A 19,282-nucleotide genomic window follows, 5' to 3' on the forward strand; every position below is an offset into this window, starting at 1 on the left:
GATTTCGGCTAAAACATAACCCAGTTGAATTTGAGTGAACATATAATTAATCTTTTTCCCGAAAACAGAGATCTCGAGTCGATCTTCATGACTCGAAACGGGCTGTTATAGTTTTAAAGTTACAAAAAAAATCCGTTTTCCAAGTTTCAATCCCAGAATTATGGATACGAAAACAGAACTGACTAATCAACATATGCTCTGATACCACATGTTGGTTCAGTTCTGTTTATACATGAAGGAAAACATTAAAACATACCTGTTATAGTAGACAGTGCGTTGGAGAATCCAGTATTGGAGTTCGACATGCTTGTCATCGTGATCTGGTTCCTCCTTAGGGTGCTGACTAATGATGGGGACTTAGAAAACCGAAAAGGGACTTAGAAAACCGAAAAGGGATATCAGCTAGGAGAGGAGGTCGAAATTATGATGTTATGGCTAATGGGGTGTGTGTAATTGTGTAACTGAGTAACCCCTTAACCTCCACATAATTCTCCTTTTATAAGCACCCAGGAGGAAACCTAATTAGTTAATAAGGGTAATATGGTCCATCAACAATTACCAACTAATTATCTTAATAGGTTATTAAATATTTTGATCTATATTATGTAAATGATTATGATAGCTATAGATTAAATATTAATACATAATATATTTAATCTTACAGAACCATCCCTTAAAATGTCAACTAAGTAGATGAAATATGTTATTCCAAAAGCTTTTGCTTCATAAGTAACAAAAATCATAAAATAGTTGATTTTGATCATGTTAGCAAAGTATTTTAATTGTTTTTTCTTATTTGATATTAACTATTATGTTTTGGTTGTATAGGTAGAAAAATAAAATAAAAATAGTTGCTTTTGATCATGTTAACCTAAGTATATGATAAAACTGATTTTTTAACACCAACACATTATAAGCTAAAACATTGGACTTTTGGGCCTTGGGTCCTGTCCAATTTTTAGATTATAAAAAGCATGACAAAAATATTAGCTGTTTAAATTGGAACGAGAGTAGATACGTTTTTTTTTTCTTTTCTAATTTTTTTTACGACTAGACTACAAATCTGCGACAACTCTAATTATCCAGATAATCATATTTACATATTAATATCTATATTAAATTTACATATAATCTATAGAAAATAAACAGAGGACTTAAAATTTTGGAAGCACACCGGCACAAATCACTTGCTTCACTTGAATGACCCTAGAGCTGACCTTGTATTCATGTTTTACATTGAGATTAACATGTATTCTAGAAATATGATAGTCTTTTCCATCATAAAAAATTAACACATATGCATCTGAAGTTATTGATTCAACGAGATCCATATAGGGATGACAGTGGATCGGGTGTGGCTAATCCTATACCCATACCTGGTTGTAAAATGTTGTCCTATACCCGACTTATTACCCGTCGGGTATCGGGTATACCCGTTAGGATTTTCATGTGTATAAATTTTTTACTTTCCTTTATAATTTTATATTTTAAAAATCTATATAATATATTAATTATGATAAATAACACACATATCATCATCACCATAATAATGTTTGATATATTTAAAAATGTATATTAATCTCAAAAAATAATTTTGCATTTCATAGTATATCAATATGAATAATGTCATCAAAATAAACATTTCAAATAAAAGTTTATTTTTTAAATAATAAAGCTATAAGAATGAAACATTACTAACAAATATGAATGCTTAAAAAATTTCGGGTATATAGTTTTGGGTAATCGGGTCGGGTATCATCTAATCCATACCCCTCCTATACCCATAAAATATTTTTTTTCTATACTCATACCCGGCCCAATACCCTTCAGATTTCAAGTATTACCCATCCTATCCAGGATACATCATCCAACCTTGCCAAAAAAAAATACTCTCTAAAAAAATGACAGTTATCACATAGTTTAGAGGTAAATAGAGCAACAACCATAACTTAAAGGACCATAATGCAACTTCTCAACATCCCGCCAACGTCCTTTCATCCCTTGACATTCCCGCCAATATCACCAAATCACACTACCTTAACCCCCAAACTTTAATCAACATATTACAGATTCAAAAATCAAAACCCTAAACTTTTGATCGGAGAAATGGATACCAGCGGTGGCGGTGCGGCGCCCACCGGTTGCTACAAGTGCGGCCGTCCCGGACACTGGTCCCGTGACTGTCCGTCAAACCCTAACCCTAACCCTAACTCTAACAGTGACCGTTCTAGTTACAAACCGGCAGCATCATCGCATCCTTTCAAGGCAAGCGGTGCGGCAGGTGGAGCCTCGTTTGCGGCTCAAAAACCGGCGGCTGAAAAGCCGAAAAAGGCTCCGAAAACCAGACCGAAGCTCACTCCAGAATTGCTGTTATCTGATGACGGAATTGGATTCGTTCTTCGGCATTTTCCTAAAGCTCTCAAGTACCGTGGCCGTGGCCACGAGGTATGATGATTTTGTGTTATAGTTTGAGATGAAATTCAGATCTGAAAAAGTACACTAGTTAACAATTAATAGTGTACATGATGTTTTAGTATGTGATTCTTGTTGTATTATGTTTTGTGGATGAAATTTAGATCTGGTTTTCATGTGTATGAACTATGAACATGCAAGTAGAAGATGTCCGTTGTAGTTTTATCAGGACTCTAGTTTATACGAAGTGTTGGTGATGATGATGATTGATGACTTAGGTCATAACATATATAACTATATCGTTTTATGACATGAACCCAACATAATGTGCTAATTCTTAGTGAAATATCAGCTTGTGCCTTGGATCTCGCTCGGATTTAGCTATGAAAAAGCTCTCTCGATATGGCTCAGTTTGAAACCGAGCCAATCCGGCTTGGCTCGGTTAGAAAGTGAGCCAAGCTTGGCTTAGTTTGTTTTATCTCTAATATATATACTTTTTATAATATACATATAATATCTTATAAAATTGTTTATTATTTGCGAGTATTTAGGTGTGTAGTTGGATATCTATGACATATTTGGGGGTTGATCATGAAACTAATGAACGTATATTATATTTTGTTGAAGTTTGATTTTTTTTTTTTGTATTTGGTTGAACTTGATTTTGGCTTGTTGAACTTGTTTTTGATATGTTCTTTTAAACTATTGGATAACATTTTAGACTTTTGAGCTTTGAAAGATATTTATTATTTTTTTAAATTTGAGCCTAATCAAGCCGAGCTCGAGCTTAGATTTTCAGCTCGGTTTCAAATCCGAGTCGAGCTGGCTCGGTTATAATCGAGCCGAGCCCGAGCTTACCTCTGGTTATGAATATAGCTCTTCTCTCTACTCCTGTAAGTTATTTTATCACATAATGCTACGCATCAATATTTCTTTGCTGACAAGTGGTACCTTATGCAACTATTGTATGACATTAAGCTCTTATTTGTGCACTGTTGTGTGTGTATGGTTTTCTCTTGCTTTCTATGTCAATTTGCACTAGGGCAATATCCTCATGAGAGAATATTTTACTCAGGTCATGCGGTTTGTGTTGTTTCATGTCTAGGTGAACATGTAGGTTTTTAGTTGGGTATTTAGTGACCCCTACTAATTATTTACAACGAGCCACATTTTGCTGATTCCATTCAGTGACAACTGTAAAAGGCGGCATGCCATATTTATGACAATTGACACAACATGGATTTAATTATATTTTACTTTGATACAGGTTCAATAACCAACATGTACTAATAGAGTTTGCTTTAACAACAAGAAATGCTAGATTCTTTTAATTGGCCATCTGATTTTATTTTTTTTCTAATTGCCACTGGGCAATAATCCTTACACAGAGAAAAGGGCCCATTCGTTTTCACTTTCATATATGTTTTCCAAGTGTTAGTTAGGAGGATTTATTTGTTAGCGATGACCCATTGCAAAATTTTATGGATCCATCATGTTGAAAAATAATGATTATGCTTGAATCATAGGATGTAGTGATGATAGTTTGTTTTGGTTTTGTGCGTAACATCAGTTGCTAATTCAGTGAACAACAACAACCGTACCCAGTAAATCCCACAAATAGCAAAGCTATTGGTAGGGTCTGGGGAGGGTGAGATGTAGGCACACCTTACCTCTATCCATAGGGATAAAGAGACTGCTTCCAGAGAGACCCCCAGCTCCAAAGAAAAACACAAGACCAACGAACACCCCCCCCCCCCCAAAAAAAAAAAAAAAAAAAAAAAAAACCCTACTACGTAACAAAAGAATCAATGGGGAGGCAACATAGAGAAATATAACAGATTTATAGACTCACAAGACCATATATAATCACATATGAAAAACACAAACTACAAAGTTCCACCTATACTTTTACAGAAATCTACGTCTCTACCCCAATCCTCAGACGTAAAGATCCTCTTCTCTAAAAGTCCTCAACCTTAATCCTAGGCCTCCATAAACCCCTATCCTGGACCATGTCATTGGAGAGGTGTAACTCTAGCAAATCCTGCCTAATTCGCTCATCCCAAGTCATCTTAGGCCTACCTTGACTCCTCCTCCCTTCCACAGTTAAGCCTTCCACTGCTCTAACCGGCATTGTCGACTGCCTCCTCTTTACATGCCCAAACCATCTCAATCTCCTCTTCTTTATCTTATCCGATAAAGTAGCTACTCCTAACCTTTCTTTAAAAACCTTATTTCTTATCCGGTCTAATCTTGTGTGCCCACACATCCACCTTAGCATCCTCATTTCTGCTACCTCCATCTTACGCCCTTGTGTCTCTTTGATGGACCAACACTCTGTCCCATACAACATCGCAGGTCTAATCGCAACCCTATAAATTTTCCCTTTAACTTATTAGGAAACCGTTTGTCGCACAAAACCCCAGAGGCTGCTCTCCACCTACACCAACCAGCCTGGATGCGATGAGTTACATCACTATCTATCTCCCCATCCCTTTGTACAAACGATCCTAAATACTTAAACTTAGTAACCTGCCGAACCCCTTAACCATCAATAGTGATTTGGGTGTCATCATCGTTGCTTGTACCACTGAAGTTAGAATAAAGGCACTCAGCCTTAGAACGACTAATTGTTAAACCTTTGCCCTCTAAAGCTACTCGCCACTCCTCTAACCTTGCATTCAGGTTCTGTTTAGTATCCGCCACTAACACAATGCGAAAAGCATACACCACGGAATTGACTCTTGAATCGACCTAGACAACTCATCCAACACTCCCGCAAATAGAAATGGACTCAGGGCAGACCCTTGGTGGAGTCCTATCTCGACCGGAAAGAAATCAGTATATCCGACAGGTGCACGAACACTAGTTTCAGATCCGACATACAGTGAACAATAGTAGTAACTAGCCACTTCATCTCAAAAATTTGTCTTAGTTTTAGTGTCCATTTTGTAATGCATAGTTTCGAAAGCTCAAAACCTTGGTATTTGGTAACGAGTTAACTTCATTTCTTTTGTTTGGATTATTATAGCATTTAAGAAAGGTGTAAACTAGCAATTAAGATGGAAGATGCTGGAGCTTGTGTTCTATATTAATTCTTCAGTTAAATATACTAAAATTTTTATATCAAGTTACTAGAAACATATAATTCAATTGCATCAAAATATTTGCAGACAAATGATTTGGGGAATCTTCTAAGCTTGTACGCAGAATGGCACTCACATCTTATTCCTTACTACTCATTTGACCACTTTGTTCATAAGGTGGAACAAGTTGGCAGCTCAAAACGTGTTAAGGTAAGACTTTATTTTCTATTATCTGTTGCAGTAATGAAACATAACATTTGATCTGTTGAATTTAAATGCATAGTTCGTTTTACCTTTTAAGAGTAGTTGAATATTATGAGTTAAATTGTTGTGAAGGTTGGTAAATGTAGATTAAATGTTGGTAGACAATGTGTTGCTAATGTTAAATGATGTCAATTGAATGTTGGTAGTTTTCACTGCTAATGTATGTTACTTGCTTGATGATGCTAATATAATTGTCAAAACTTGTAAATCAATGATTCTCTATGTTAGTTTTATCGTCTTGGTAGTTTTAAATTAAACCAATTTTCATGTTGTTTCAGTAACTTTAATATCTGAAGTATAGTTGGCTTTTCATTGTCTCTTTTTGTGCATATTTTAATCTTTGCAAAGTCATGCAAATATGTGGTAACACGTAATGTGGAAGAATGCTTTCTAAGATCTTTCACTGCTATAGAAAATATTCAGATTAAAGATATAGAGAATTGATGATTGCAGCGACTTCAAAAATATTGACGATTTTGGGTATCTATGAAGTGCAAGTTCGTTGTTCTAGATGATAGAATCTGTATACATCTCCATGCATAAAATTGTCAACATAGATCAACTTTGTCGAGTTAGAATAAGAAAAGACATTGTTTCTCTTAGGAGAAAAATCCGTTTTGAGTACACAACTACATATAAAATTCTAAAGAAATAAATGTGTTAAAGAACAGTTAATTTTTTCAATTTGGTGAGACTTGGGAGCACCTACTAATGTGGTACAACATTTTTTTTACCAAAATTAAGAACCCATAGTTCACCAGAAGAAGACGATTTTACCAAATTTTATTTAATTTTGGATCTGTAAGAATTTTCAAGTTCTGGTCAAGGTTAATTGAAGCCTGAAGGTTCATACCAACCTAGATGTAGTCTCTAGGAAATGATCTTCTGTGGAATCTATAGTTTCTTCTCACCAGTTATGTCCACATATGCCCTAGAATAGCTTAAGGAGCTATAGTTATCCTACTTGTACTTGGTAATTTATTTCCATAAAACTCAAGTTTTACAAGAATGTTTTAACCTTGTTTTCACTTTAAGCTAAGTATTTTGCAAAACACATGGCCAAACATTTCAAAAAATTGGGCACCACACACTTTTATTTTACAGGTAGTCTTGTATTTGGTCTCAGTGAGACCAAGGTCATGTTTTTTAAAATACCCATTTCTTCTTTGCATGTAATATTATTTTAATAGACATCTAGTAGTTTTTATGTTTTTAAATCAATCACTTGTTATCCACCATTTTACTTTTTTTGATATTTTTTTTCCTTTTTAATTCATTTATACTGCTTGTAAGCATATATCATATATGCCATCAATCACATTTGGCTCCGACGTTGTTTTGCTTTTGTTTTTTGGTGGTTCAAAGTGAAATCTTTTGAACATTTATATCCTAACAACTGCTTTATGAAACTTTCCTTTAGACTTTGTTTATACATTCTATAGCTACATATTTAAATCAGTAAACTTGTTCTTATTCTAATTCTACACACATCATCTCTTTGATCATAGATCTCAGTGTAATGGTTCAAGTTACTTAAAAAGCATACCTACTTATTTACCTTCAATCATAATTTACGAAGTATTTACAAGGATTTCCTGCACCCAACTAAAGTTGTTACCTATGTAGCACGGGGACTCCATTTATGTGACCGTACCCGTATCGGGTACTTGTCGGGGACGGAAACACCATGGGTACTCGTCGGGGACGTTTCCTAAACGTTTCCAATGTCGGGGACGTATCTGGTAGAAGTATCCAGCCCGTTTCCATTTAATTTTAGGGTTTTAACCCTTTCAAATTCCACAACCGGCCATTAAATAAATTGACCTATCATATTCGGCTTCTCTAATCTCTAAACTCTCAAGTCTCATCATCTCTAATTCTCTATCGATTGCCGATCTCTCACTAGATAAACGAAAATTTGAAAATGATTTGATTATTGATAATTAATTACCTTTGGAAGATGTAGTATTTTTGGAATTTGTTCAATATATTTTTATTTTTTTATATTTTTTATTGCCGTACCCGTATCTTGAAATTTTGAGTTTTGCCGTTCCTCGTTCCCGTATCGTCCCCGTACCCGTTCCAGTGCTACTTAGGTTGTTACCTTTGTTTTTAAATTATTTACAAGATCTATGAGGCACTAGGCGCAAGAAGCATGTGATGGGTTATAGCTACAGCCTACAGGGCTAGACAAAAGATCTTTATTGCAAAATCTTGATGAACCAAAAAAATAATTTTTTAGGTTCTTTTTGTTTTTGTAAAACTTCAACTCTTTATGCTTCTAAGATCATTCACTCCTTTATTAACGCTAGTTTTTATGTGGTACATTTTGAAAGTCTTGCATTCTAAAATTGAAAGTCTATTTTGGAGATTTCTAAAATGCTGAATTATTGTTTTGGATTGTGTATACATCCATGTCTAAAATTGTAAACAAAGGAGAATTTGGTTGAGGTTGAATAAGAAAGCACATTTCATATTTTTCTGTGGAGGAACACATTTGAATGCATATAAAACTAAAAAGCCAAAGGAAATAAATGTATGTAAAAACATTTAATCTGTCCTTTTAAAAAGTACCTATTCACAGGATTCATCATTTTGCCACCATAATTAAGAATCCTGCTTTTATGTGTTTGGCTATATTTGTGTTCATATTTAACCATTGGCTTAACCAGATGTGCATAAATGATCTGCGAGAAAGAATTGCAAATGGAGGAGACCCAACCAAGCTACATGAAACACTAGAGCCGCATGAAAACTCAAATCCTGAACAAGGTACTTCCCTAATTTATTTAGAGGGTTTTTTTAAATCTTTTAAATTTTGGCATATATATACATACCCCCAGTCAGTTTAAAGTTTAAATTATGACACAAAAGCATTTTTTTTTATAAATTTATAAAATCAAATGGGCCCACCTGTTGGTGCCCTGGCTCAACCTATAGCCGTTTATACTAAACCTGTATTTCGTGTAGTGTACTTATGGCAGAAATTCATACCTCTAAATTGTCATAAAGTTCTATTGCCATGTCATTGTCCTTCACTGGGAAGTTACTATAGTATTTAAGTATAACTTTAGAAGTAGATTTCTCGTAGCAGCATTATTGAAAAACTCATAAATGTAAACATGGTAGTACAAGACGGTCAATTGGTCAAACGAAAGATTAAAGCCATTTGTTTTCTGTACATATAACATGTTGTGTACTAGCAAGCAGTGGGACTTAAAAGTTAAAACACTGATGTTCTTCAGACTCTCACATGGTGTTTTCTTCTTCCTTTATCTATAATAAATGATTGTCTTTTACTCATTTCCATTTTCTTTTTATCTACAGCTGTCTGTTGTAATTACCATTTAGTCTGTTAAAATGGCTACTTATTTCAGAGTGACAAATTATTTAAATAACTTGATTATACATTTTTCGCAGATAAAGGGTTGGATCAGGAAGATACTTTGCCGAATCATGACTCAGATGATGTTCAACACAGTTTGTTTGATGAGATCTTTGAAACCACTAATGAAGTAAGCATAATTCTAGTTCTCACTTTTTAAATTTTAATTACAATAATACTAAGTTATATTAAATAACATCATAAACTACTGTTGTCGTCGCTACGGTGGCCTTTTTTGTTTTCTTCCACCTTTTGAAGTTTCAAATTAACTTGCACTATAAATAACATACGCCTTTAACCCAATAGTTTTATTTTTCTCTTATAACTTCCGTTCGCTAGTTAAAAAACTAAATAAACGATATTAATTTTTTTGAAAACGGAACCACACCACGTCACCGCCACCTTTTTTTTGTTTGTTTGTTTGTTTGGGTCGTTGCATCGCGTCATAGGTACGAAGTCAATATTTTTAATCTATCTATTACATTTTATTTCGCTTTTAGTTGCTTTACACATTAATATTTTGCAGCTACATACTTGTTTTTACTGTTTAGTTTGTACGAAGATTCCCCGCCTCAATGCGCGGTGGGGAAATTCTAGTATTAATTAAATTATCAGTCTATGACACTTATATAGTATAAACTCAAATTTGAAGTAAAGACAATTCTAAAGTTGAGAGCCTAACCGTTTTTCTTTAAAAAAAATAAAAAAAGATTTAATAATTTTCGACCGTTGATAGGAACCATCTGGGCCATTGAGTAAGGAGGGTACAAATGGTGATACACGTGTACCAAAAGAAGTGCCAGGTCAGACCACAGGTGGCAACAATAGTATAGAAATGTCAGAAGAAATAAAAGCCCGCATAGAAGCAAACAGGCTAAGGGCATTGGAGAGAGCTGCTGCTCGTAAACGGGCTTTGGAATCACAGGCCTCTTGACTTTCACTGTTGTAACTGTTATATCCATTGTCTTTTTTTGTTCACTCCAATTATTGGGCTTTTAAAATTTGTTATGTGGGCCACTTAACAAGAAATACATGTTTTGGGTCTAATTTAAGTGTGAAAGTTTGGGTTTATAAAATATGGTAAAAGATCAAATAAAAATAAAATAAACGTACGAACTGTACGAATTGAAAGAAAAGTCAAAAAGTGGCGGTGGCAATATGGTAATTATCAGCAATTTCAAAAGTACTGTACTGGGGAAAAGCAAAAAGTGGCGGTGGCAATCTGGTAATTATCAAAAACTTCAAAATTACTCTAGTAGGGTAATTTTGAGCATTTGTAGGGTAATTTTGAGCATCAATAGGGTAATTTTGAGCATCTGTAGAGTAATTTTGAGAAATGTAGGGTAATTATCAAATTACTCTAGTAGAGTAATTTTGACTTCTGTAGGGTAATTTTGGGAAATGTCTTGTAGAGTAATTTTGTTAGCATTTAGTTATGGGGTTTAGCTTTATGGTTTAGTTTTTAGCTTTTAGTTTGGGTTGGGGGGGGGGTTAGGTTTTTTTAGGTTTGGGGGGGGGGGGGTTTAGGTTTTTTTAGGTTTTTGGGGGTGGGGGGGGGGGTTAGGTTTTTTTAGGTTTTTGGGGGGTGGGGGGGGGGGGTTAGTGTAATTTTGATAATTACCCTACAATTTTGATAATTACCCTACACGACCAAAATTACTCTACTTGAGCTTTTACAAAATTACCCTACAGAAGTTCAAAATTACTCTACTAGAGTAATTTTGAAGTTGCTGATAATTACCAAAATGCCACCGCCACTTTTTTGACTTTCTTTCACTTCGTACGTTTCGTACGATAATTTTATTTTCACAAGAACTTAACTCTATAAAATATGGCAAAAGACCAAATACAAATAATCTTAACATACTAAACATACAAATTGAAGGAAAACCCAAAAAGACAAGGTGCCATTTTTGTAATTACCACCAACTATCAAAGTTACAACAAAAAATACCTAAAAAAACACAATTTTTTTTTTTAACATTTTTTATTAAAAAATCGTTACATTTCGTTAGTCAAAAAAAAAAAAAATAAAAAAATTTTTTTTTTTGGCTGCTACTAAAAGTAGCGATTTTTTAATAAAAAATGTTAAAAAAATAAAATAAAATAATTTGTGTGTTTTTTTTTTTATTTTTTTAGGTTTTTTGGGGGGTTTAGTTTTTAGCATTTTAGCTTAGGTGGGGGGTGGGGGGAGTGGTTAGGTTTTTTTTAGGTATATTTGTAGAGTAACTTTGATAGTTATTGATAATTACAAAAATGCCACCTTGTCTTTTTGAGTTTTCCTTCAATTTGTATGTTTAGTATGTTAAGATTATTTGTACAAGAACTTTACCCTATAAAATATAAACCATGATCTGATCTTGGTGGGCGGTGGTGGTTGACAATGGTAGTGATGGAGAGCACTTGAAGGTTCACACTTCACAGTGGTTGGTGGTTGTGGTGTGGAGTACTTTATTTTTGATTTTAGGGAGTTTTTGGTTGGTTGTTGACGGTGGTATTGATCATGAACACTTGAGGAGGTTCATAGTAGGTCGTGGTTGTGATGGTGCTCTAGTTTTCGTTTGTGTGAATGAGAAAACATATTAAATGAGTGTCTTTAAAATTAATCTCGTATACTAAAATGCGTGGTGTAATAAATACTAGAAATATATATGTTTTAATTTTTTTATTATTATAATTGCTTTTAAGCTTTTTTTTAATAGCTTAAATTACATCAAATGCATCTTTGTCGAGCTTGAATCGTTAACTTCAAGGAGAGCAACAACACGACCGGTCGACCGTTAATTTCAATGACTTTACCAATTAGACCTAACCCCTATCTTGCTTTTAAGCTTATTTTGTTTTTCTATCACAACTTTCAAAGTATGGTGTTTTTATAAAATTCTTAGTATGTTATTGCGATGTGTTTATTTTTATCTACGTTTTAATATAATTTTTACCAAAAACTAAGTTATGGATGGTAATATACAAGTGATTAAAATACAAAAATTCATGCTACCTTATGATTTAGTTTTTTTTAATATATAAAGTGATGTTTACCATTTTTGTTATTTTAATAATAAAATAGAGTAAAGTGCCCAGATAGTCTTTGTGGGTTTCTCCGTTTTCACATATAGTCCTTACACTTCTAAAATTACATATATAGTCCCCAACTTTGGCACTTTCGTTCTCGAATAGTCCCTGACGTGGATATGGGTTAGTTTTTGGTATTAAGTGGGTGTGAAACTAAGTGTTTATATTGGAAATCTCGAATATATTCATCAATTCTTCCATAAAAACTAAATTTTCCATTCATTCCACATCAAACCGAAACCAAAACCTGAAAATCAAAATGTTAAATAAAACATTAGTTTTCTTAACAATTTGATACATATTATTAGAATCCTATTGTGATCCTAACAACAATATAGACAAATCCAGTTCAGTTACTATTTAATATCCCTTATCTTCAATGATCCACACCTCCTAAAAAAACAATCGGTGATCACTCCTCTTTAGAGATGCAAAATTCATGATACAAAGCCACGTACCTCAATTTCAACCCGAATTTCCTCCTTGATGACTTCACTCCAACCATTACATTGAAGGCGTGACATAAAAAAAAAAAAAAAAATCCTAAACACCAGACTTTTTTTTTTTTCCCAAAACCATTTTTGTACCCAGCCCCCTGTTTATAAACTAAGGCTGTGGGGTATGGGGCGGGGGTTTAGGTGTGGGTTGGGGGAAAACGCCCAAGCCACCACCTCAGGTGGGCTTGGGTTGGGGCGTGGCCCTTGGGGCTTGGGTTTCAAGCCGGGCATGGGGCGGTCTTGACAAGCTGACATGGCGGGCTCTCAATGGCCAAACCAAAATAGCCGTTGGCCAACGGCTATGTTAAAAAAAATATTTTTTCACTATAAAACTCGCATTTTTCTTCCATTTTTTACCACATCCAACCACATCTTCTATAATCATCTTCAATTCTCCTTCTACAAAACGAAAAAATGCATCCTTATAACCGTGCTTATGACCCGAACAACCCGTATGCATTCCAAGAAAATAATCTTAGCCCACCACCCAATCGTCCAATACCTTGTCCATTTTCCATACACTCTTCTATGCCCGTTGAAGCGAGTTATGCATCGTATACTGAGAATCGTTTGTATACTAACTTCCCACACACCGACGATTCGATACCTACCCCGTTTACACAATCGCCCATCAACCTTTCACCAACCTCCATCGACCTTTCACAAACCGAAACCGTCCTCGAAACTCAACCACCCAACGATGCTCCTTCCGTATCGAAACCCATCAAAAAGAGAAGTCATAAGAAAAAAACCGAGGCGGATAAAACACTTGAAACCGTCAAACGAAAACAACAAAAATGGGTCGTTGCTGAAAAAGTTGCATTGGCGAGGGCTTGGTGTTAACAATCTCAACATCCAAGTTTAGGTATTCTTAAACTTTGTTTTTATTAATGGTTATTTTTTGTATAACTTTGTAATATATTAAATTCTGTATTTATTGAAATAGGAAATTCTCAACATCGAACCGCCCTGTGGGAAGCGGTTAGTAGAGTATTCCATGAAGAATTGGAAAGGGAGGCTTATCGTGAAAACGATAGCTTATCCTCGAAGTGGAGCGAGATTAGCGGCCAACTTACAAAATATAGTGGTTTTTTTAAATAAAGCAAAGCAAAACCCAAAAAGTGGTGAAACCGAAGCCGACATTGTGACAAATGCATTGGTCACATTCAAATCAAATGTGGGGACCGACTTCCGTTTCATGCATTGTTGGGAGATTTGTAAGTTCCATCCAAAGTGGGCGAATATCCCCATTGGTAGCGAAAATAACACGTCTTCCAAAAGGTCAAGGGCCTCGTCCCAAGCCCAATCTGATGCACGAGATCAAGAGTTTGAGGACCTTTTGGATGATTCGCCAAGCCCAAACCGGCCTGAGTACGGAAGAGATGTCGCAAAAAGGCGTGCTAAAAAATCAAGATCTGGTACGGCATCGCCTTCAGCTGTGAGTTCGGGCTCGCCTAGGGGAATATACAGCGATCAGTTGGATGACATTTCATGCAAGTTGGATAAATTCAACGTATTCCAACAACAAAGGGCCGAAATTCAAAGGAGCAAAGAAGCTAGAGATGCCGCTAGAGACGCCTAGAAACAAAAACGGGATGATTTGAAATTTCTATCCCAGCCCATTGATCACCAAGAGGGTGACGAGTTACAACTAGTCTCGGAGATGAGAGAAGAGATAAAAAACAAATATAAACGTTAGGATTTTTTTTTTGTAATTTTCTTTATTTAAAAATATTTAAAAAATTAAATTTGCTGTTTTAAAAAATATTCAAATAGCCCAGCGGGTCAGCCCAGCGAAGCCCACCAAACCCACGCCCCACCATACCGTGTTGAATGTGGGTCACAGCCCATGTCTGCCCCCCTCCCAAGCCATGTGTCAACTCATGCCCCAACCCAAACCCAACCCCCATCCCACGATACCCCACGATCTATTAAATAAGTGAGCGGATGTGGGAATTGCATCTGCTACTTCGGATAGAGGGAAATGGGGCGTAAAAAGCAAAAACTTCTCCTGTTTGTTCTCTTCCTGAATCTATTACATTGGTTCGGCAAAGCTGCTTGTTCTATTAGGCCTTGTTACTTAGGAGGATGGGAGACCAACTTCGACTGAAAGAGTATACTTGATTGTAGTTCCTGACGTTAAGAATCTCCTCTTATGCTTCGCCAGCACCCAATAAGGACCGCAAAGTGCATTATTAATGACCACTGGAGAATCTTCCTTGCCCTTTTTCAGGTTTCATGAGTTTGCTTGCCCGATTCTTTCTAGTGGTAGCGGTTAGGAACCCGGCTAAAGAACGACTTTTCCAACGCTCCCCCGAAACTAGATGTGGGGCCAATGGGCTTGGGGTAGTAGGTGGTGTAGATGGGGTTGGTGATGGAGGTGGTGAAGACGACAGGGTGAGGTGGTGGAAAGGGATGGCGGCGGTGATGGTTGTGGGGACTGGGGAGTGGTGACAGAGGCGGTAGAGGTGGAGGTGATGGTGGTTTTTAGTGAGAGAGGGTAGAAAGAGAGAGATACGAGTGTGAATATGCGTGAAAAAAATATGTTTTATTTATAATTTTTTAATATAAAGGGTATTTTGGTCATTTCACACTCACTTAACACCAAAAACTAACCCCATTCACGTCAGGGACTACAGGAGAACGGCAGTGCCAAAGTTGGAGACTATAGCTGTAATTTTAGAAGTGTAGGAGCTCTAGGTGAAAACGGAGCTAACATCAGGACTATCCGAGCACTTTTCTTAATAAAATATAATCTTTATTAAATTCTAAATATACTTTTCGATAAACTTTTATACAAAGGCAAATAGATCAAATATAATTGATTTTTTTTACCATGACAAATTGAACCAACGCCGTCTAAGTAATATCCTTACCGATATTCATTTTTTATGGTTTTCTCGACGTTGTTACTGGTGTCGTGACGAACCAAACCGATTTCGATGAAATAACATTGATATTGGTATTATATCAACTGGTACTGGTATACGTTTTATGGTTTTCAATCGATGCCAAAAGTGTGTCTTTTAGTGTCGGTATTATGTTGGTAATGTAAAACACCAAACTGATACCAATCAATGTATGCCACAAGGTACGAGAAAATCCACTAGTTATTTGTGAAATGTCGTGATTGAAAAAATTATTTACTTTTAACTCATTATATTATATCGTTTTCTTTATTTTTATTAAACAATAACTATTTTTTTTGTTAATTTTATTTGATAGTTTTCGTATGTATGATGTACATATTTACAAATATAATCTAAAGATTTCATATTAAAGTTTGATTTGTAACAATAATGATTTTGATGATAAAAACATAAAGAAATTTATTATTCTCTTCTTTTATGCTATTGAATTTACAAATTTATGTTAAAGAAGTGTCAAGAAAAGTTATTAAGAGATCATTAAATCATTTTAGTTGGATGATACATAATTAATGAATATAGACATCCCATATAAGACAATAGTAAAGAAAAGAAATTAGGTTTCAAGATACTACTAGTTATAACCATTGATGATCTTATATGGTTGAAACTTACAGATTTTGATTACGAAATATTAATAATTTCAAGTTTCCAATAGCATTTTTATGAGATTTATTACTATTTTAAGTTTACATAATATATTAATATATTTCGTTTACAAAAATACATGTAAACGGGTATGTAATTGATTTTGGATAATTAATCGGGTATCACCAATGTATACATGTCATAAACTCGCAAAAAAGTTATATTTAACCTCATACGAGTATCCACACTCGCATGTTTGTCTCATATATACAAGATTTAGATTTTCCAGTCGTCTTTTTCTTTGTTCACCTAAGTTTAGTTAAACCCAGAGCCGGCCCTTAAGAGGGGCGGGGAGGACAACCGAACAGGGCCCGTGATTTCGTAGGGCCCGTAATTTTTAAAAAAAATCCGATATTATATATGTAAAAAAAAATTTTAATAGGGTATAACCAAAAAAAATATTAACATAGGCCCACTTAAAAATAATCCTATTGCGCTAATCAAATTTCTTGCTAAGCATAATTTAGCATTTCGTGGAAATAAAGAAAAGTTGTATAAAAAAGGTAATTGAAATTGTTTAGTTTTAGTTCCATTTATTCTTACTTAATTTTTTGTTGATTGTATTTAACAGGTAATGGAAATTTCTTGGGTCTAGTTGAGATGTTGGAAGAGTTTGATCCGGTTATCAAAGAGCATGTTCGGCGGATCACTAGTGACGATATTCATGTGCATTATCTTGGACACAAGATCCAAAATGAGATAATACTTATGCTTGCTGATGAAATTAAAAAAGAACTTATTAAAAACATAAAAGAAGCAAAGTACTACTCAATCATACTGGATTGTACCCCCGATTCTAGTCACAAAGAACAGATGACTATAATAGTGAGGTATGTAAAGTTCTCATCTAATTCTGTTATTGTTGAGGAGTCATTTTTGGGCTTTTTAAATGCTAATGATACCACTGGGAAGGGACTATTTGATGTAACTTATGCGGAGTTACAAAATCTTGGTCTTGAAATTGATGACATGCGTGGCCAAGGATATGACAATGGGGCAAATATGAAAGGTTCACATCAAAGAGTCCAAACGAGATTTTTAAAAGAAAATCCAAGAGCATTTACAGTAGAAGAAAATTTCAGAGTAAACTTTTTCTTATATATTGTGGATCAAGCTATTGCTTCTTTAGAGAAAAGATTTTAACAATTTAAATGGTACGAGGGTTTATTTGGTTTTTTGTTTCCACGTACGTTGAGGATTATTAAAGATGAAGATCTTAAGTCGTCTTGTCATCGTCTTGAAAATGCACTCAGGTTTAAAGAAAAATCGGATATTGATGGCGAGGCACTTTATACAGAGCTTAATTTATTTCGTGACTCACTAACCAATAAATTTAGCAGTCCTGTAGATGTTTTGGAGTATATGAAAGAAGACGGTTATTCCCCAGAAGCATGCATTGCATATAGAATATTGTTGACTATTCCAGTCACTGTGGCATCTGCAGAAAGAAGTTTTTCGAAGTTGAAGTTATTGAAATCTTACCTACGATCTTCAATGTCCCAAGAAAGACTTAGTGGGTTGGCGATAATTGCTATTGAGAACGAAGTCTTAGATGATATAAACTGTGAAGAGTTGATTCACCAATTTGCTATCAAGAATGCAAGGAGAGCTTCACGAATCATTGGTTAGCTATTAGCTTATTAGTTTTTACGGCATGTCATTCATTCGAATACTATATTTTGTATTTTGTTAATTGCATTGTTTATCGAATGCTATATTTTTGTCAACCGTTCAAAGTTGTATGAAAAAACTAGCTTAAATTTTTTATTTAGTTAAAACCTAAGGGCACATTTTTCGAGCTCGAACAGGGTACATGAATTCTCAGGGCCGGCTCTGGTTAAACCGAGAGCAAGTTAAAAATCTTAAACCCATCAAACACACAAATACAAACCTTCTCGGCGTATATAATTTCCATTACAAAACATCGCATAACTAAATTAAATTAAACTAAACAAAATCTATATAAGAAAATCATTAAAAGCATTATCTTGTTTTGAACCAAAAAATATTCAAAAAAATCCACTTTTTATTATATACTAAAAAATAATCAAAACCTATTTACTCTACATCCTACCCTTTACTCACGAGATGGTTCCAACGACATGAGAATGAAATACTTTATAAATGTTAAATGATTTACTCGTTTATTATTGGGATGATATTTTTTCACCGAAATACCGGGGTACCGTACCGGTACCATACCAGTACCGTACCGATACCGTATCATACCGATCATAAACGGTATCGGTAACAGATTTTTCGAAATTCGGTATTGGTAAAAAACGGTATCGGTACCAGTATTAATACCGAATTTAATAATGAATTTATGTATTTTGCTATTATCTTAGATCTTACTATGAAATTATATTTTCTTGAACATTGTTTTACAAAAACCAATATCAAAATTATTTTGTTTGGTTATTTTTAATCAAGTATGATGATTTTTTAGACATGTTAGAATTTGGATGTTAAGAGTCGAATCCATGGATGTTTACCTTTTGATTTTTTTACTACTTAATATGTTTACCTTTTCTTTACATTCCTCTATATATTACTCTAGTTTAGTTAATAATGGATGGATGAGTTGTACATGAAACCTCAGAAGCTAAAATGGCAATTTACTCTATGATAAATTTATCATAGAGTAAATTGCCATTTTAGCTTCTGAGGTTTGACCAAAATTGTCACTTTAGTCCAAATAGTTTTTTCTTGCCATTTTAGTCCAAATGTAAACAACACAAATAAAGTTTATTACACTCCCCCCTCTCCCCCCCACACACACACACCTTCACATTACACTCCACCTCACCACCTTCTTTTTCTTCTTCTTCCCCATCAAGAAGAAATGGCTCCCCATCCATCCTTTTCAATGATATTAAGAGAGAGATAGATAAAGAGAGAGAGAGAGAGACAGGTTGACCGGGGCAGACAAAGGTGAGTCCCCGAGCTCACCGAATACTCCACCGGGGGGGGGGGGGTCCCCGACGGGGA

The 19,282-nt window shown here is 34.9% G+C and overlaps 1 protein-coding gene across 1 annotated transcript; it reads left to right on the forward strand.

Moving 5' to 3' along the window:
• The first annotated feature begins 2,007 nt into the window (after positions 1–2,007).
• On the forward strand, positions 2,008–10,226 carry LOC110871738 (TIMELESS-interacting protein). Its single transcript, XM_022120463.2, has 5 exons — positions 2,008–2,445; positions 5,586–5,708; positions 8,435–8,534; positions 9,183–9,277; positions 9,884–10,226. Exons 1-5 carry the CDS (start codon positions 2,107–2,109, stop codon positions 10,079–10,081), a joined length of 855 nt encoding a protein of 284 aa, XP_021976155.1. The 5' UTR covers positions 2,008–2,106; the 3' UTR covers positions 10,082–10,226.
• Positions 10,227–19,282: the final 9,056 nt, after the last annotated feature.

The sequence above is a fragment of the Helianthus annuus genome, chromosome 6, assembly GCF_002127325.2.
Source record: "Helianthus annuus cultivar XRQ/B chromosome 6, HanXRQr2.0-SUNRISE, whole genome shotgun sequence".
NCBI lineage: Eukaryota > Viridiplantae > Streptophyta > Magnoliopsida > Asterales > Asteraceae > Helianthus > Helianthus annuus.